The sequence below is a fragment of the Primulina eburnea genome, chromosome 3 (genome assembly GCF_022965805.1).
Source record: "Primulina eburnea isolate SZY01 chromosome 3, ASM2296580v1, whole genome shotgun sequence".
Classification (NCBI taxonomy): Eukaryota; Viridiplantae; Streptophyta; class Magnoliopsida; order Lamiales; family Gesneriaceae; genus Primulina; species Primulina eburnea.
The window spans coordinates 50,520,528-50,540,869 of NC_133103.1; the positions used below are offsets into that span (position 1 = coordinate 50,520,528).

Genomic DNA, 20,342 nt, shown 5'->3' on the forward strand with positions numbered 1-20,342 from the left:
CGATTTCCTTTAGACACTCCTCTCTTCTCGTGAATGTGAAACACAATGGAATCAAGGCGCAAGAAATTTCAAGAACCCTAGCTTTTCGTCTTTTGATTTATTTTTCATGGAGATTGCAAACCAACTCATGCCTGTCTGAGGTTCTATTTTTAAGTCAAGAGATATTTTCTTTATTTCAATTTTATCACTGCGAAGTTTTGTCTTAATTTAATATTCTTGTTTTGTTTCAAACATTTGTTATGAGTTTATTTTATGAAATTTGCATGTCAATTGATTTGATAAATTAGTTTGATGTATGATTTTTTTTAATGTTAACCATGAATTCAGAGATCCGTAATTATTGGTAAGTAAGTAGCGGTAGTTTAAGTGTGTTGTGCAATCAAATAATATTTGATCTAAATAAATCAATGGAACTTGATTTATCAATCGAAACTATCTCGATTGTTAAATTGTATGAATTAACCGTTTTCATAAACTGGAAAGCTATCTTTGATTAACATCGAACAATATCATTCTCACGTATAGTTTATACATGATATACAAGAAAATTATATATAAGTATAAGAAAAATAGATGTTCTTTATTAAATAAATTTTTTAATAATGATACAAAAAGTTCATCAAATTAAAGCTGAGATAAAGTCGTCAAATTATTCTAAATTAGTTTTTTTTAGTATTAAAAACGTAATCGAAGTTAATAAGAAAAAATAATTTTCATAATTTTTAAAATATGTATATAAATATTTTTATATTATTACTGTCACGTATTTTCACCTCGCAAGCACACGATTGTCAAGTTTTAATGTAAAAGATTAAATTATCGTTCCAACGAGAGGTGTGTATATAAATATATATTAGTGCTTGTAATTAAAATAATCACGACTTTATCGAGAATAATCAATAAAATGTTTAGTCTACGTAGAACAAATTAATCATAAATAACTATTAATCGAATCACTGAATTGAGCAAATATCAATGATAAAAATATCTAGATGAATGATTTCATTAACTTCCACGATAACTATTCCCAGTTGAATTTATATTCATGAATTCCACTCATTTAATAGCCAAGAACACTTAGTTATTTTATTCTCTTTTCCAAGTGATGAATAAAGTGTATCATCAAATTTCAATTAAAACATTCCTAATAAAAATCTAGGTTAAATGATATATGCAAACACTGATTTTACCTAAACCACGCTAAAGTTATACGCCTTCCGAATAGTATAAACATTTAACGATGTGTCTCTAACGATCCACAATTCTAGTCGAACTCCCGAGTTGTAGAATTAATATGATAACAATCAATTTAAGGCTAGTAAATTGAAATCAATAAGAACTAGAAAACACAATTAAATTAAAAAGAATTCAATTATATAAACAACATAGTCAAAATTATCGTGTCAACGAAGATACATCATCCTCTCAAATTGAAAATTCAGTGTATAATGAAATTTAAACTAAAACACATCATTTTTGAAGATTTAGACATCTCATACAAGATTTTAAAGGGCGGAAGAACTAGATAACAATTCAGAAGTGTCGTCTCTGTCCCCAGATTCGTCGTTCTTCGTCGTTGAAATCAATCCTTGCATTCCAAATCTTTCTCCGATGTATCCTCTTCGTCTCTCACGCCTTTTTTTTTTCTCAAAAACAGCTCTCCCCCCTCTTTGAAACCCTATTTTTACCTTTTATCCTTCGTCTGAGCCCATAAAATAAAACCCAAATTTCTTTCCATCCAGGCATTAGCGCTGCGGCGCTTGTCAAGCAGCGCCTAGGCTCCCATAAACCATACTTGAATCCCAGACGTAGCGCCGCGGCGCTTGTAATGTAGCGCCGTGACAAGCTTCAGCAATCTTGGCGCTGCGACGCTGAGTTGTAGCGCTGCAGTTCTTCTTTCCATTTTGTGAAGCTTTAGCGCTGCAGCGCTTCTTCCTTGGAGCTGCGGTGCTATTCCATCAACAGTTCAGCATAAAAAACACCTCTAATTATTATCATTCATCCATAATTATTTATCTCATGCACGACACAAAAATAAAAAATACCACACATAATTATGTCCGAAACTAACATAATTCAAATGGATTCTCATATAAATTAAGTACAATTCTTGAACTTATCAAACTCTCCAAACTTGAACTTTTGCTAGTACCGAGCGAAATAGAACTCAACGAAGCAAAATAATCACGAAGTATAGTAATTAAAGAAGACTCTTGGTTGTAGAATCAACAAGTAACATTGGCATCAGAGAATTAACTTTTCAGTCAAACATATACATAATAACTCTAGCATTCAATTGTATGTCTTACTTGTGCCATTCTTGCCTACCGATTCGATCGATAAGATCCACTCACAAACTTGTTCACTTTACTAACTCAAGATCCCTTCAACTTTAGCTTTAAACGCTTTCCCTTAAGTTTAATATATACGTACACCGATTATAAAGGACTTTTTGGTTCATATTATGTCAAAAAAACATTCAAGAAAACTGTACGAATAAGATCCATGAGAATCACACACAAAATAAGATTATTTGGTTGAAACTGTACGAATAAGTAATTATTAACCAATGATAATAATACAATTGAACAAAAGAAAACCCTTTAAATAAATAAAATTGAATTCCTCTCATAATTCATTATTTTTTAGTTCACAATTTGAATTTATTATCTTTCTTGGGCAACTTGTGTATCAGTACCCATTTTTTATAAACTTTGGTTTTGGTACCCAATTTTCTAAAATACCCTTCCTATCCATTCTTAAATAATTGAGTTTTCTTTTAAAATAACGGCCCATCATGCTTCCGTAAAATAAATTAAATCTTATACCTCTTTGACCAGAGTGCCACCGGGTTTTATCCACCGTATTTTACAGACTGCTCCTCACAGTCTAACCACGCGATCGCAACCTATGGTTACTGACGTAGATTCTTTCAGCAGCACTTGGCACAACCTTAATTCGTTTCCTACCTTAAGGTGTACAGTATAAGATGAAATTTTTGAAAATAATACATGAGAGGGGCTAGAGCAAAAGATCTCTTTTATTCAAACACAAACATTAATATATTACATAGTAACCTCCTGTAGAGGAGGAGAAACTTGTTTAGCTACTAATAGTAGCTGAACTTACTACACACATAAATTTGTAAGGGAAATATTACAACCTTATATGAAAGAAATGGAGAAAATATTTGATGATCTTCACTTCCTTCTTCCGGCTTTATTTATAGAAGGCTCTTTTGGATTTGAAACTCGGATTTCAAATCTTCATTAGCCTTTACAGCTTGCTTGGGGACCATGTAGTGGTTGAAAGGTCCCTGTCTAGATTATTAATCTGGACATCAACTTCTCATCCTCCTTTATCTCTTTTAGATACCATTGACGATGAGTTTCCAGGATATCGGCAGTAATTTCATCTTTTTTATACTCTTTGAAATGATTTACTAACCATTTTAGAGCTTCTGCCTCTTTCCTCTTGTATGTTATCCTTCTTTTCAAAACTTTCAAATATACTCGATACATTTTTAAGTTTTGATTCTGGTGTGTTAACTGGTTTCCTTTCTGTCCTTATTTATAGATGAATTTTCGGAACCAGTTAATTTACTTTTATTCATTGGATTCCTTTTAGATTGGTATCCAATGCTTGCTGAGTCATCCACCATTTGTTATTGGTGGTCCATTTGTCCTTTACCACTAATTAGTGGTTGTCTTGTTTCTACCACTCACATGGTAGTGGTCCTGCTTTTGTAATGGAGGGTCACATGTCCCTTTTAATTTTGTCGAGGAATCTTCGGCTTTCGGCTTCCTCGAGGAAATCGTGAATGTGGTCCATCCCCACTTGTACTGGTATCGGTAAAGTGTTTCCGATCAGATCTCGGCTTGAATCCTTTATCAAATTCCGGTTCCTTCTGGTTTTGGCATTCTGGACAGATGTTTTCAGACCATCTTCCTACATGTGCCATATTACAGAATTTCCGGCGAGTTTCTTTACTTGCCGGCAGCTTGCTATTCCACAAAAGATTTCTTTTCTTTTCAAATAGATCTTCTGCAAAACTTGTTGTTTTTCCTGTCATGGTATTTAACAGGAATGATCCGTTCACTGAATGATTGTAGAATTTGAACGGAAACTTGACTTTGTCCATCTCAGTGAGACAGACCCAAATACCCCAAGTTCTTCTGGTAGAAATGTCATCTTCAGTTATTGAAGACACCAGGGGTGTTTCTTCTGTCGGAGGGTCCTTGATAAATTTCTGGACATTTGAATCTGGCCTCCTTAGCTTGATGAAATGAAAGGCTTCGTGAGAACCTTTCCCTGCTGGTTCTGGTGCTGCACTAAAAAAGTATAGCTCCAAAACATCTCCTCTGGACAAATAATCATTATTCGTCCAAGTTTCGTGAACAGCTTCCTGGATCCATTTTGGTAGACCTGAAATTTCTGGAAAGCTGGGTGATGTAGTATAAACTGAGGCAAGAGTCCCGAATTCATACCACGCTTTAACCTCCTTTGGATACGAATTTTGTTTCATCCATACCCTTGGATATTTCCCTGAAACATCAACCCGATTGGTAGCTGGGTTAATGCCAATTCTTGTTTTTAATTTCTCCCAATTTTGTTGGTAAACCTGAAATGGAGAAATGGTTGCTTCGTTAGTACCAACCTTAGTTTTGCCTTTGTCAATACGAGGCCTAAGGTTGATCTCTCCCTCTTCAATCCCCGAGGTGAAGGGTTGACTTGAGGACTCAAGATAAGGATCAGGAGTCTCAATTTTTGTTTCAGTCGACTCATCTGGTGATGATCCCGACTTAACACTTGTGCAAGGGGTATTTGAATCCCCCGCTACAGGTATAGAGTCCTGTACTCGAAAACTCTCCATTTGAGAAACCAGTGGTCTCTCAATGCCCTGGAGGATAGGCCTTTGCGTTACAGACCATAACTGAGTATATGCCTGTAAACATCCTGTAATTCGCTCAGAGACAATTCTCTTATCAGCTTGTTGTAGCCTTCCCGCAACTTCTGCGTTAACAGCTAACTTGTTGAACTCGGTTTGAAGCATTTCAAGGTGTTCCCTCAAATGCCTCTGCATCTTGATAATAGCATCAATGTCAATGCTGTCCATCTCTTGTTAAAAAATCTGCAAGAATATTTTCATGAGATTTTATTATCATAATATCAAAATATAATTTTGGCATAAAGCTTGCCATCGTAATAATCTAGCCTTCTCTGGTTTAGACTCAATTCTATTCCTCAAAAAGGCTTTAACTTGAGTGTTATCAACTTTCAAAGTGAATTTCTTTGCAAGTAAAAATAACGGCCATTTTTCAAAAGCCCTTTTTACTAGATAGAATTCCTTTTCGTTGATATGCCATCTTATGGCTTCTGCATCTGAGAATAACCCACTACAATATCTGCATGGTTGTTCTCCATCTGGTGTGAGCTTGGTTAGTACTGCAGCCCACCAATGATCACTGGCATCAGTATATAATACCAGATCATCCTCGTCCTGAGGAATAGCCATTTTTGGAAGATTTTTGCAAACCTTCTTTAAATGGATAAGTCCTTTTGTGTGTTATTCTGTCCATATAAATCTAGCATCTTTTTTCAACAATGGACTGAACACTTTCCTGTGTTTTGCTAGGTTTTTGATAAACATCCCAGCAAAATTAACAACCCCTAGAAAACTTTGAAGTTGCTTCTTGTCTTTGAGATTCTCTGGAAAATTCTGCACCTTTTCCACTATGTGTTCTTGCAGAATTATTCCTGACTCATCGATTTCAATTCCGAGGAATTCAATCTTTCTTGTAGCAATGACTGCTTTCTTTTCCGATAAAACCAGTCCTTCTTTTATACAAACATTAGAGAAAATCTCCAAATGTTTAACATGTTCATTCATATCTTTAGATGCTATCAAAACATCGTCGATGTAAACAAACATAAACTTAAAATAATCTTTAAAGAGATTATCCATTTTCCTTTGGAATATCTGTGGTGAATTAGCCAATCCCATTGGTAATACCTCCCAGATATAATGTCCTTGTGGTGTGGAGAAGGCTGTGAATTTCTTGCTTTCTTCCTGCATCCGAATCTGATAGAATCCGGACTTGCAATCAAACTTAGAGAATATCTTGGCGTTGCGTATGCAACTAATCAAGTGTTCTCTACTAGGTATAAAATACCCATCAAACTCCAGAATCTTATTAATTTCTTGATAATTAATAACCAATCTGGGTTTCCCTCGTTTAATCTCACCATGATTTCTTACCAGAAAACCTGGACTGCTATATGGTGACATTCCTGCTTTGATCAATCCAAGGTCCAAATGTTCCTTGATTATAATCTGCATATCCCTCTGATCAATGATGTTCATTGGGATGGGTTTACAACGGACAAATTCATACTCTTTGCCTTCCTTAATCTTAAGGCAAGCCCTGAGTTGATTTCTGTCCCACCATGCCAAGGGATCTTCGTTGTAATTTTCTTTGATCCTCTTCTTGACATCTTCCAATGATACCTTAGACTCGAACTCTACTTCATTTGTTTGTAGAGTTATCTTAAGGCATTCTATATCTTCTGGTTGGAGTTCTTTATCTGCTCTCAACTGGAGCATTGTTTCTCCAAATCGTCTTGAATCTTTCATTTTTGGGTTCAGAAGTTTTCCTGAATCACCACGCTTGCTGCGAAACTGGATCGGCAATTTTCTGTAAAATGCTTCTCGAAGTCTTTGGACTATGATTTTGTGATCACATGGTGTTGTGAACACTAATCTTCTAGTCTCATTTTCTTGTGTATAGGATTTGAACATTTGTAGGAAATTATTTCCTAACAATATGTCAGCTCCTGTATCATGAAAATAAATTGGTGGTGTTTTTACCATGTACCAAGGTGTTTGTCCAGCACCGCCAATCATAATTTCAGTCATCTTAATCCCTTTACATAAGATTAAGATTCTTCTGGAAAAATCTCTTCCAGCAATCTTTGGTAACTCTTCTTCCAAATTATCTGGAAAAACGCCTCGTTTCGCTGTACATATTCCAGCACCTGAATCAATATATGCAGCAAAGTATTCTGCCTTATATTGTTCATACAACATTCCTACTGGAATGTATATGGAGAATGGACTTGTGGTCATTGGATTTTCCACATTTTTTCTTCTGCCATAAACTCCATTCCATGTTCTAGACGTTTCCAAGGTTTGTGTTCCTCGAGAAACTCTAGTCCAAGAATCAGTCGATTTGATTCTTTTCCCGGAACTCCTTGAATATGGACTTCCAATTCTCCGATATTAATCAGTCCTTGGTAAGTTCCCATCGCAGGTTGTTCTAAATAGTATATTGAATTACAAGGAAATTGATTCCTTTGCTTTGTAATATCAAATACTATTTCAACCTCCTTCCACCCTTCCGGGCATCTAAGTTTTCCTATTGTAGAAAAACTTTTCAGCTCCTGTTGGGTGTTTATGACAGGCCTTTTATCCCATCTGTAACTTGTAATTCTATCTCCTTGAAAAGATAGTCTTCTTAATTCTAATCTAAGACTTTGATTCCTTTGTAGAATCGGTTTGTCTTGGATTTGGATATCTGTTTCCTGTATTAAAGGAAACTCGACTCTTTCTGGATAAATTGCCTGTGCAACTTTTCCGAATATTTCAGGGATTTCTATAAACTCGTTTCTAATAAACAATTCAGAATGATGTGTATTAGATAGAGCATATGAAATCTGATAGGTAATAGAATAGGGTCTATTACCTTCTTTCATCAACCTTTTTTCCTTGAAGTTCTGATGCAATGTCAAGGCTCGGCTGAAATCTCGATCTGCCAGGTTGTAGGCTATCCTTGGATAGATTACTCCTACAATTTTTCCTGCACAGAGGTTTCCTGAGATTGTCCCCAGTACTGAATCTTGTAGATTCCCCATTCTTTTATCGCATATAGCGATATCAATTGGTGAATCTATCCCTTCTTTGAAGGTAGCCTTTATCATAATCTGGATTGCTCCTATATGAATCCAGGACATAGTCCTTGCTACTTCTATCTTGAGTTTTTGTAATTCTTCCTTGATTTCTTCGGAAGGAATTAGCTGCATCTCCATTCTATTTCCTGTAAGTTCCATTGGGATTGCCATTTCCCTTCTAGAAACTTTATAGATTAGATGATGCTTTCTGTTTCTTAGGCCAAGACTTCCTAAGAACTTTTCTACCTGTCCTGCAGAGAAACCTTGATATCTCTGTAGACTCGGATTTTCTCTCATGATTCTTTGAACCATGTTATGAGATATTGTTGTCTGACTGAAAAACCCAGACAGATCTTCATGTGTTTCGTGTCGAAACACCTCTTCTTCAGTCAGATTCCGATTCTGTTCCATCAGAGTCTTCCTGACTTAAGACTTCTTCTTCTTCATATATACTTTCATCTGAGGCGATGTCCTCAAATCGGTATACTTGAATAAGATCTTGGTAATAAACTGCTTCTTCAATATCCGGGGTAGGATCAAAGCGTTTAATACCTCTGTTTTCATTTTCTGGACAGTTGGTCGAAATATGACCTCTTGCTCAACATGTCCAGCAATTACAATCCTTGAAACTTTCATTGGCTCTAGTATGAGCTCTTCTGAAAGTTTTCTTTGTAGGTGTTCTTCCTGTGCTTCGAGATGAACTCGATGCTTGGGATGATATCCTACTTCTCGATGGTCCGCTTCTTTGTCCAGATTTATAAGATCTGGCTTTCTGTCTAGACCATACGGTTCTTGGTTTCCAAGAACTTTTCCCACTTCGTGCATAAGGATGAGTCCTAAAGCTTTTCCTTTTATGCTTCTGTGGTTTACTTCCAATTATTGTTGGAAGATCATTTTCTTTACAACACAAAGGAGTTCTTTTGTTGATACCCCTTAAGCGTTTGTAATTCTTTTGTAATGCTGCCATATGGCACCATTCTGCCAGTTTTCCTTTAAGGAAAGAGGCTCTTCTTGCCAACGTATCTGGATTACCAGGTACGTATTCCCTTATAAGCATTTCTCTCCAAGGGCTCGGCATTTTTGCGAAGAAAAGCTGCATAGCTATATCCTCTTCGACTCCTGAATTCCATCTGTATTTAGTGAATAACATAATGTATTCATCCACCAAACATATGTCATGTAATTCAAGACTATACAGAGCTTGAGTGTATTTCTTCTTCTTCTCTGTATCTTGACTGTTGAAATAGTCTACCCCTATAAAGTGTGCTTTAAATAGGGTAGCCATTTTTCCCGCGATCTCACTAAGAGATTCCCCAACTAGGACTGACTCTTTCATGTCTGATGAAGTCATGTCCCAAGCAATTTTTACTGATCCCATAAGACTCATTTCCAAAAGTTTAATAAATCCTTCTTTGTTGAGATCAAGTGTTCCTGCTGCAATCCTCATAGCAGATGTCCAATCGTCTATGAGATCTTCTCTGTTTTTGAAGTCCAAAATATCAAGGTTAAGCATAACCCCGTAAGGATGTATAGGATCTAAAACAGTTTTCCCATAGGGTGTTTGATGCAAAGGAATTTGAGTTCTCCTTGCCCTTGTTCCCGCTGGGTGTGATCCTCCACCAGTATGGAAGTCAGTCTGAGATTCTCTCATATTTACATTATGAGATCCCATACTTTCCCTTGGTGGTTCCTGAGAAGATGACCAGGTTATTGCAGGTGGTGTTTCACCTACTGCTGTATTCATCTTTAGATCTACTACTTTGAGATTTGCGAAAGATTCCGCAAGCTCTTGTAGATCCTCCAAACCAATCTTTTCTAAAGTTGTCATCAGATCAATTTCTTTTATGAGACAGACTTGATTAGATTGATCATCTTTTCTTCTTCAGTTAAAGGTTTTGACACCACTCTGGCCTTCCCTTGTTGATGTAACAAAGGTTCGGTACCAAAGGATGGTGGTAACCAGCCTCCTGAAGTTCTTCTACTAGAACTTGGTTGTTGTTCTAGTTTCTGTATTCTTGTTTGAATATCCTTTAAGATCTCAAGAATTTCTTCTTGTTTTTCTAGGACCTTTTCAATCCTTTGAGGTACATAATATAGCATATTGCCATAGTTTTGTACCGTTTTCTGGATTTCTCTAAGATCCAGAGAGAGCTTAGAGGAGTTTGGTACTATCTCCAGAAATTTATTATTCTGAATCATAAATTTTTACCTGAGGGTGCTGTTGCTTCCCTTCGTAGATCTGCTGTCTATACAGATCCATTGTTCTCTGAAGAATTTCTTCTGAGTAGACTTTGAAGTATGTTTTTACGGTTCTTTAGGTCTTGTAAACGCATACCTCTTGTGCTGAGTTCAGTGAAGCATGTACTTCGCTGTAATTCTTGCTCTAATTGAATTATTTCTAGCGAAATAAGTTCAATTTCGAACTGGATGGTAGTCCCTGGCATATTTAACAGATCAATGAAGATCTGGTCTTTTTGGCCTGTAAGAATCTACCTTTTGTGTATGCAACGTTTTGCAAACACTGCTATCTTTTATCAAGAGATAAATTTCTTTTGTTCTCCTGTTTCTGATATCTAACAATAGTTAGATAAACTTGTGTATATTCCAAAATATTGGAATAGTTCTTGTAAGTTATTCTTCTCGAACTAAAGTTCGGATTCATAATTTTTTTTCGAAATTCTCCTTCTCGTACATTTAGTTGCTAGTAATAATAAAATTTGTGTTTGAAATAAATCAACCTTCGGCTCTGATACCATTTTCGAGAGCGGGGGGATCAATTAAATTTGAATAGGACAAAAGGGCAAATTTGGCAATTTAGAAGAAAATTTCTCTTTCTATGTACTAAAACCCAACTCCATTTTCAAAATGTACTGAATCTCAATTAACCCATCTTTCTTTGCTTACTAAATTTAACTATAATATTTTATTTAATTCTTATTAAAAAACCTTACCTAAAAAAAAAATCTCTCTTTCCCTGTCCTCACTATTACACTGGTCACTATCAAACGTCGTATCGGGGAGAAATAAGACACTCTGTCCTGTTGAGGATAAGAATTAAATTTGGTGGTTGGATAACAACGGTCTCTCCATCAGTTTCTTTTTTTTATTTTATTGCGTCGATAAAGTTTATAATAAGACAACAAAAATTATTGATTTTCTCAATTTTGATTAAAATAAGCTAACAATAAAAAATTAGTATACTAGAAATAAAATTTAATATACTTTGGCAAAACTTGATATTGAACAATTTTCGTTTGTAAGAAGATAAAAATTTGTGTGAGACGATTTCACAAATCGTTTTTTCTTATTTGAGTTATCATGAAATTTTTTTATTTTTTATGCTAAGAATATTATTTTTTATTGTGAATGTCGGTAGGATTGATCCATCTTATAGATAAAAATTGGTGAGACTGTCTCACAAAATACCTACTAAAAAAACCGTTTTTTGGACATCATTTAATGATTGATTTTTAAGTTTTGTATAATCAAACTAACCTAACAAATCGAATAATAGTGACAAAATTAAAATTCAGATTCGACACGAATTAAAATTAAATACTCAACCGAGTAATAGTAAAAAAATTAAATCTGAATTAAAAGTCATACTCAAAATGAAGTTTTAGGTTATACTCAACCGAATAATATTTTATTTTACACTCAAACAGAATAACAATAAAAAAATTAAAACTAAGTTATACTCAAAATGAAGTTTCAAGTTATACTCCACCGAATAATAATAAAAAAATTAGAATTCGGATTCGACACGAACTAAAAGTTACACTCAAAATGAAGTTTTGAGTTCCGACATGTTCACAAAATATCACTCAAATATTAATGTTGTTGGGAGATCGAGATCCCAACTTACGAAATTTGAGAATATTATATTAATAAATTATTAAATTCGTTAAACAATAAAATAATTTTATCTCGAATTTTTAAAAAATTAGTATATATTCATGTTCAATTTAATGTAAAACAAAATAATTTATACTAAGAATTGGACTAAAAAACATTCATATATTCAAAAATATGATAAAAAATTTATATGAGATAATCTCATATATCATACTAATAATACAGATCTTCTATTAAAATCATTTATGAAACAATATAAATTAAGATTATACCGTTCACAAATAATCATTCGTGACACAAAAAAAATATAACTTAAGATTATATCGTCTCACAGATAATCATTCGTTACACAAAATTACAATTGCACCGTCTCACATAATACATTCGTGACATTATCTCAAAACAGATTTACTCCAAAAATATTTGATATAAATTTGAAAACGAATCAAATATTAACTCTAAAAATCAACGAACCGTTTATCTTAACCTTTAGTTAACCTTACTGATAATATTTCTTATACACACCGCAATATAAAAGATAATATATACATTGTCAACAAGAATCTTGATACACTTTGCATAACACACAAGCAAAGATAATTTAAAAAGAAAATAAAATTTACAGAAACTTCCACCACAACTTGCACAAACCCCACTAATTCATCAACAAATTCAGGACATCACACGACAACAAAAGATGAAACAATCGACACAAAATATACCATACATGCACACGATGCAAATTTAGACCCTGGTCCCCGTCGCACCCGCACCTTTGGGCACCGGCTCCGCACCCGCCCCGGTGCCGTAGTCGTTGTTTCGGTATCCGGGGCCGTATCGGCTGCTCACGAACCCGGCGTGCAGCAGCATCACGTACAACAATTGGGTGACTCCAAGAATTATAATGAAGGCCTCCAGCACCTTTAGCCTCCATCCCCTGTATCCACCTATGTTTATCTCCTTGCAAGCCAATCTGTGAATAAATGTATGCTAATAATTTAATATCCATCGATTGTATACTGTACACCTATATGGAAGAAATTTCTCATAGTTTTTCTGAGAAAAAAATTCCCATGTACATGAAGAGAAAGTTCTATGCATCACAAAATATTTACTAATATTTTTTGTATTGCTTGATTTTTTTTATTTATAGAAAGACAAGATGAGAGTTCTTTATAAAATCGAATTTTTAAAAATATTAATTAACGAAGTCATATATAAAATTTATTAGTAAATTAAGCAATTTCAAATTAAGTATTAAAATGTATTATGTAAATATCCATGTCTTCTCCGTTTAATTTACCCGAAAGCCAAAGCGGTGACACCCCAAGCGACAACGGCGGATGCACCTGCGCCGGCAAGACTATCACTCCTCCAAGCTCTGAGATGGCCGCCGCCGGCAACTTTGGAAACTATCCCTAAAACAGCAGCTAGTATAGAAAACGTCAAGAAGTATGGTGTCGCACCATTTCCTCCCATACCTGAAGTAGTATATCAAATCAAATATCGTTCATATATCATATTCCACAAGAAGATATACATACATATATACATACAAATATATAAAGGAAGATAAAATTTTTGAAGTAAAAATAGCCTAATAATTACTTGGATGGTTCGTGGTGCCATTGATATGCCTGTTGATGCACCAACTCGCAAAACCCAACACAATAAAATACATAATCAGGTTCAGAAACAGCAACGGAGCTGCCAAAGTCCTCGCAACTGCTCTCGCCATTTTTTATCTCTTATTTTTTCCTTCGAAATCTATTTAACGAAACCCACCTCAGAACCGTTTATCCGTATTAAATTCTTGTGCCGATTAAAGGAACGACAGAGTAGATAAAACCCACACTGCAGACAGATGTGCTTAGTGACTGCGGTACGATTGGGTGTTGGAATGCGTGAAATTATTATATAGAGGGTTAGTGGAAGTAAACGTGGCATGCTTGTGGGCTGAGGTTCTAACATGTGGAGAGACACTTGTCGATGGAGTTAATTGTTTACTTGATTTTGCTTGCGTATCTGTCTTCTTTGTCTTTAATTAGGGTTCGTCACACATTCTTGAAATATTTTAAACTATATCTTATCTCTTTCTTTTGCCTTTCTCTGGTGCCTTCTGGGGATGTACCTTTTTGGAGTCGAATGTGAGAACATGCCGTCTGTTTTGTAAACCTTTATTTGCTGAAATGAAATTGTTTAAAAATTAAATATCAGGGAATGTGAGTACTTGGTGGTAATGATGACAATGGGTAAGGGTATAACGGATATCCGACTCGATCTCTTAGGATCGCGTACGATATTAAGATTGGAATTTGAACATAATTCAACTCCAAAAATTAACTCAAGAAAGGAGGATTATCTAAAACCATATATACAACTCCCAAGTTATTTATCCAACCGATGTGGGACAATTAACACACCACTCTCACGTACAGGAATGAACAACGGTGGAACATGAGCTTTGATACCATGCTAAGATCGAACTTGGACCTAACTCAACTCCAAAAGCTAGCTCAATAGGGGAGGATTGTCCACACCCATATTTACAACTCCAATGTTATTCATCCAACTGATGTGAGACAATTAACACACCACTCTCACGCCCAGTAATGAACATATGGAGCGTGGAGTTTACAAATAACCCAATTATGGGCAGAACGAGTGGCATAAGTATAGGCAGTCCAACACATAACGGTGGAACCTGAGTTCTGATACTATGTTAAGATTGAAACTTAGATCAAACTCAACCCCAAAAGCTAGCTCAAGAGGGGAGGATTGTTCAAGCCCATATTTACAACTCTCAAGTTATTTATCCAACCAATGTGAGACAATTAACATACCCATCTCACGGTCAAGAATGAACATATGGAGCGTGGAGTTTACAAATGACCCAATTATGGGCAGAACGGGTGGCATAACTATAGGTAGTCCAACACATAACGGTGAGTTCTGATACTATGTTAAGATTGAAACTTAGACATAACTCAACCCCAAAAGCTAGCTCAAGAGGAGAGGATTGTCCAAGCTCATATTTACAACTCCCAAATTATTTATCTAATTAATATGAGACAATTAACATATGAGTGTGTTAAAACGAATATAACATGTAATATATATATATATATATATATCTCATATGTTAAAACGAATATAACATGTAATATGTTAAAATTTTTAACATATTACATGTTATATTCGTTTTAACATATGATATATATATATATATATATAACATGTTCGTTTTAACATATGATATATATATATATATATATATATATATAATATGTTAAAAATTTTAACATATTACATGTTATATTCGTTTTATATATATATATATATATATATATATATATATATATATATATATATATATATATATATATATAATATGTTAAAAATTTTAACATATTACATGTTATCTCATATGTTAAAACGAATATGACATGTAATATGTTAAAACGAATATAACATGTAATATGTTAAAAATTTTAACATATTACATGTTATATTCGTTTTAACATATGATATATATATATATATATATATATATATATATATATATATATATATATATATATATATATATATATATATATATATATATATATATATCATTGGCTATACCCATTGCTCTAAAATAGAACTTCTGGTTCAGTGACTATCCCCTAGATCATTTTTGGTGTGATTTAGTCGACATCTTCAGGAGAGGTCTTTTTCCCGATGTTCCGCCAGTAGAGCACTTCTATGACAGTGTAGAGACTATCACAACAAGCATTGATGATTCGTCTAAAGAGGAAGTTGAGAAACAAAAGTATGGTCTAAAACTTCTAGCCGGGAGTTTGATTTTAGCCTGTCTAGTGTGCATATCAGCTAATATGAAGATGGATATGGAGGGGATTGGTTAGAGCTCTTATGAAAATGTCTTTTATATATATATATATATATATATACATATATATATATATATATATATATATATATATTACATGTTTATATTTTTACTCCCTCGTGTTCGTCGTTGCTCCTAAAATAATGCAAATGATTTTTTTAATTCCGTTTTTATATTAAAATGTAGAAAACCATATCATTTGCCATGTCAAAGTATTTGTAGGCAATTATTTAATTTAATTACGAAAAATATATCAGCTTGTCTACCTATATTTTACTGATTAATTTTATTGAATTGATTTTGTAATAAGACAGTGACTGAGTTATTTTGTTTAATTTTTTGTTATAAATGTACTAATTAAAAATTAGAAATGTCAAATATTTAAAAAAAATATGCTTGTTTGATTGGTTAGACGGGTCTGACGACTTCAATCAGGGACGGATCTAGGATTTCGACATTGGGGGGGTCGTTTACAAAAGACAAACAAAAATTTAGAATGGAAAAGACAAAAATTCTACGGGTTATATTGAACAAAACATCAACCGTACGTTTCTTAACAAAAGTATTTCTAACTAAAAAGAATTCGACGTTCCTTAAAGTTTTCAAAATCTTCAATGATAGTATCAATACAAATATTTTTAGCAATTTCTCTTTCAATAAATATCATCAATGCATCCGAGAGAAAATCATCCTCCATTTTGCTCCGAAGCCAAGCTTTGACGATATTCATAGCTGAGAATGATCGTTCTGTAGTAGCTATAGAAACTGGCAGAGTCAACACAAGCACGATCACTCTAAAAACAAGGTCGTATATATCAGCTTTTTTAGTCTTCACCAACCATTGACACAACTCAGAAAGAGTTGAAAGACTTTTGTAGTATAGCCCTATAACTACATTATGCTCATAATGCTTCAACTGCATCTCTAGTCGCTCTTTTTCGTCACTAGTAAAATCTTGTGGATAAAACTTTTCAACCAATTTGCATATATCCAGATATCTCAATGAGTCACATGCATTTTGAGGATTTAAGGCAGAACTAAGCATAAGTAACTCCACCGCATCTTCATTAAAAGTCACATTAATTTCTTGCATTTGTGAATCTATCGTAGCATAAAATAAGTCTACCCGATAATGATGCTCAATGGTGAAATTGCCTTGATGACGACGAGCTCTACCTCGCCTATCAACATATTGAGCACTAAAATCAGGAACATCAATATTACGAGCCACGCAAAAAGACTTCACTTTTTCAAGCAAATCATCCCATTTGTCATCCCTTAGCTCTTGAAGTAATTTTTTTGTAGATGACACTAGCTCCATTGCATTCAAAATGTCTTGAGACTTACGTTGCAATGTCTGAAAAAGAATATCTATGATCTCCATAATTTCTCTCATAAGATGCAAGATGAATACAAAATCAAATGAAGTCATTTCATCATAAACAGATGTTGCATCTGCTCGTTGGGAAGGAAGCCCATCTTCCATAACTTTGAGCAATACCGTACATGATGCACTAAACATCTTGATCAAGCTCGACACAGATCTAAAATGAGAACTCCAACGCGTCTCAGCTGCCCGTTGTAAAGTGCACAACTGATTAAGTCCACGCCCTGTCTCAAGTTCATTAATAGAAATCAAGTGAGCAATGTCATCTGTGTGAGCTTCCTTCAATTCATCATTACGCTTGCACGAAGCACCAACAATATTAACTATGAAAGTTAATTTATCGAAAAACTGATGAATGGGAGTTACATTTTTTGTTGCTCCAACAAGAGCCAACTGCAGTCTATGGGCAAAGCAATGAACATAATAAGCCGACTTACAATCTTTCAAAATTAAAGCTTGCAATCCATTGAACTCACCCCTCATATTGCTAGCACCATCATAACCTTGACCTCTAATATTTTGAACATCCAAATTGTAATGTGCCAAAGAAGAATATATAGCATTCTTTAATGTCAAAGTTGTCGTATCTGACACATGAACAAGCCCAAAAAAACGTTCTTGTATGCATCCATCTTTGTCCACAAACCTCAACACTATAGACAATTGTTCTCTTTTCGACTCACCACGAGCTTCATCGACGACTATGCAATACTTGCTCCCTGCAATTTCTTCACGAATTATATTTTTCATTCGGATTGAGAACATGTGAAGTATTTGCTTTTGAATATCATGGCATGTGTACTTGGCATTTTTTGGGGTTTTCTCTATTGCACATGAAAGTTCATCATTATACAAGGCCACAATATCAAGAAATTCAAGAAAATTTCCACGATTAGATGAATTAGAGCTCTCATCATGACCTCGAAAAGGAACGCCTTGAAGTGCAAGCAACCGAACTACATGTATACCAACTTTCAACCGAAGACGATTTCTTGCAACTGTTTCTGAGCTAACTTTGTCGAAAAATCTTTGTATAGGTCGAGGTTGGTTCATTAAATCATCACATGCCTTTTCTGCAATACGATAGGGTGATGATACATTATCTTTTCCAATATGGCATTGGAAAGAACATGTTTTTCCACTTCGAACCTTCTTCCAATTATCAAATCCATCAACTGTAAATGCAGTTTGCTTCGGACATCCAGATGGCTTGTTAAAGATAAAGCATGGAAAGCAGAAAGCTTTATCTTTTGCTAGGGAATACTCTAACCAAGGAAAAAGCTCAAACCAGGACGATTGAAACCTGCGAGGATGGAGACTTTTTTTGTTTAGTGGGTATTCTGAAAGTATTGGCTGAAATGCTTTCAGATTTAGATAAGTTCGACGAATTTCCTCTTGCTCATTGGGAGAGTATTCCCATATTTGTCGACACAATCCTGGATCACGCTCTAACAAGTTAAGATCAACCCCGGTATTTTCAACCTTTCTAAACTTTTGAGACTCAACCTCAGGTGGAAGATTATCATCCGAGGCTATGGACTGAGCTGTAGAGTTGGGTGAATCTAATTGATTTGGTATCTTCCTCTTAAAGAATTTATCAATTGTACCAGATTTTCCCATTTATGAAAAAAAACTACACCTGAAACAATAAATAAAATCTGATCGTTTAAATCAACTAACATCATAACACAATAAAATCTCATAAATCAAACATGAATTCAATAATCCATAAGTTCAAGAGGATGTAGAATTACCTTCTTTCTGAAAATAAGTATGAGTATTGTCAATTATTTCCAGCAATAATTACCAAAAACGCAGCTGAATCCAGTTGTTACCTGACCCGGGACGGCGGCTCGCCGAAGAAGACTCCAGGGAGCTTTGCCGGTGACTGGAAATAGTGAGGAAATCAATCTGGAAACAGGTGGAACAAATTACAAACTAATTAATTACAGCAATAAAACAAAGAGCAAAATATTAAAAGATGGAACAAACTAATTAATTACAGCAATACAGCCCACGAAGAACCAGATGGAAGATCACATCGACGAGCAAATCTACGAGATAAATACGAAACAATGTCAGTACAAAATAAAAAAATCGATACTCCGAAAAAATTGATAAGAGTATAACAACTACCTGATATGGACGAAATCGTTTAAGAAAATGTTCGGCAAGGGCGGTATATATAGAAAAATAGCGACGGTTTTATTAAGAACCATCGCTATATACCGACGGTTTTGACAAGAACCGTCACCGATCTTGATCGGCGACGGTTTTTGCAAACCCGTCGCTATATTGCGACGGGTTTAACCAAACCGTCGTCGAAAACGACGGTTTTAACAAAACCGTCGCTATGGTGTCCGTTTTTTTGTAGTGATCAGGTTTCGAAATCGGGTGGAGCAATTGTTATAATTGGCTTTAGCCACTGAGATACATGGACGTATCTTTCATTTTGGGGGGGCCACATATATATATATCTGTTTATATATTTAGTTTAAAAAAAATTAATATATACTAAAAATTTTTTTAAAATTTTTTGGGGGGAGCCGTGGCCCCCGTTCGCCTTACACTAAATCCACCCCTGACTTCAATCCATAAAATTCGTGTATGAGTCCAAGGATCAAGTCATATGTGTGTAAATTTCCAAAAGGTCAAGTCTTGGGTCTCAGTAGATCTGTCTCCATACCCAACTCATTATCATTTTTAATTGGTTTCCGATATCAATGTATTTTGGTAGAGTTAGTTTGTTTAATATAAAAGTACATAAAATATTTAGATTGTGTGTATCAAATTTTAAGTATTGTGTGTAAGTATTGTAAAAATTATCCACAAAATGTAGCAAAATAAATTAGTTAACCACACAAAGAAAATTTTAAGATTAAAATAACACAGAATCAATTATGCACAGATTGTATTGCCAAAAACTCAGAACCACAAGTAACTCTTCGACCAACACTTTACACTAATGTTATCTTCGAGTGTCTCCAATACCTTACGACAAAACAATGTAAGTTAATCACGCAAAACTTCACTTCTCAGTTTTCCAGACGACTCAACAATCAATAATGAAAGTTACGGATTCTTATCTACCGAGCTGCTCTCCTATTCTTTCTTTATTATTTTCTCATTTATCCCTAGATTTTATTCTTTGTATAAGGTCTTACACACATAGAAAACAAAGAATAGTAATAAAATACCTAGAGAATTTATCATTAATATCAATAATATTATCACAATATTATCGAATAAAGAAAAAATTAA

The 20,342-nt window shown here is 34.5% G+C and overlaps 2 protein-coding genes across 2 annotated transcripts; both read right to left on the reverse strand.

The window, feature by feature from the left end:
* Positions 1-12,332: 12,332 nt before the first annotated feature.
* Positions 12,333-13,692, reverse strand: LOC140827825 (membrane protein PM19L). Its single transcript, XM_073190676.1, has 3 exons — positions 13,411-13,692; positions 13,106-13,283; positions 12,333-12,775 (listed from the first exon to the last, which is right to left on the reverse strand). The coding sequence occupies exons 1-3, from the start codon at positions 13,538-13,540 to the stop codon at positions 12,547-12,549; spliced, it is 537 nt and encodes a 178-aa protein (XP_073046777.1). The 5' UTR covers positions 13,541-13,692; the 3' UTR covers positions 12,333-12,546.
* Positions 13,693-16,262: 2,570 nt separating this feature from the next.
* Positions 16,263-18,701, reverse strand: LOC140827446 (uncharacterized). Its single transcript, XM_073190118.1, has one exon. The coding sequence runs from the start codon at positions 18,699-18,701 to the stop codon at positions 16,263-16,265; it is 2,439 nt and encodes an 812-aa protein (XP_073046219.1).
* Positions 18,702-20,342: the final 1,641 nt, after the last annotated feature.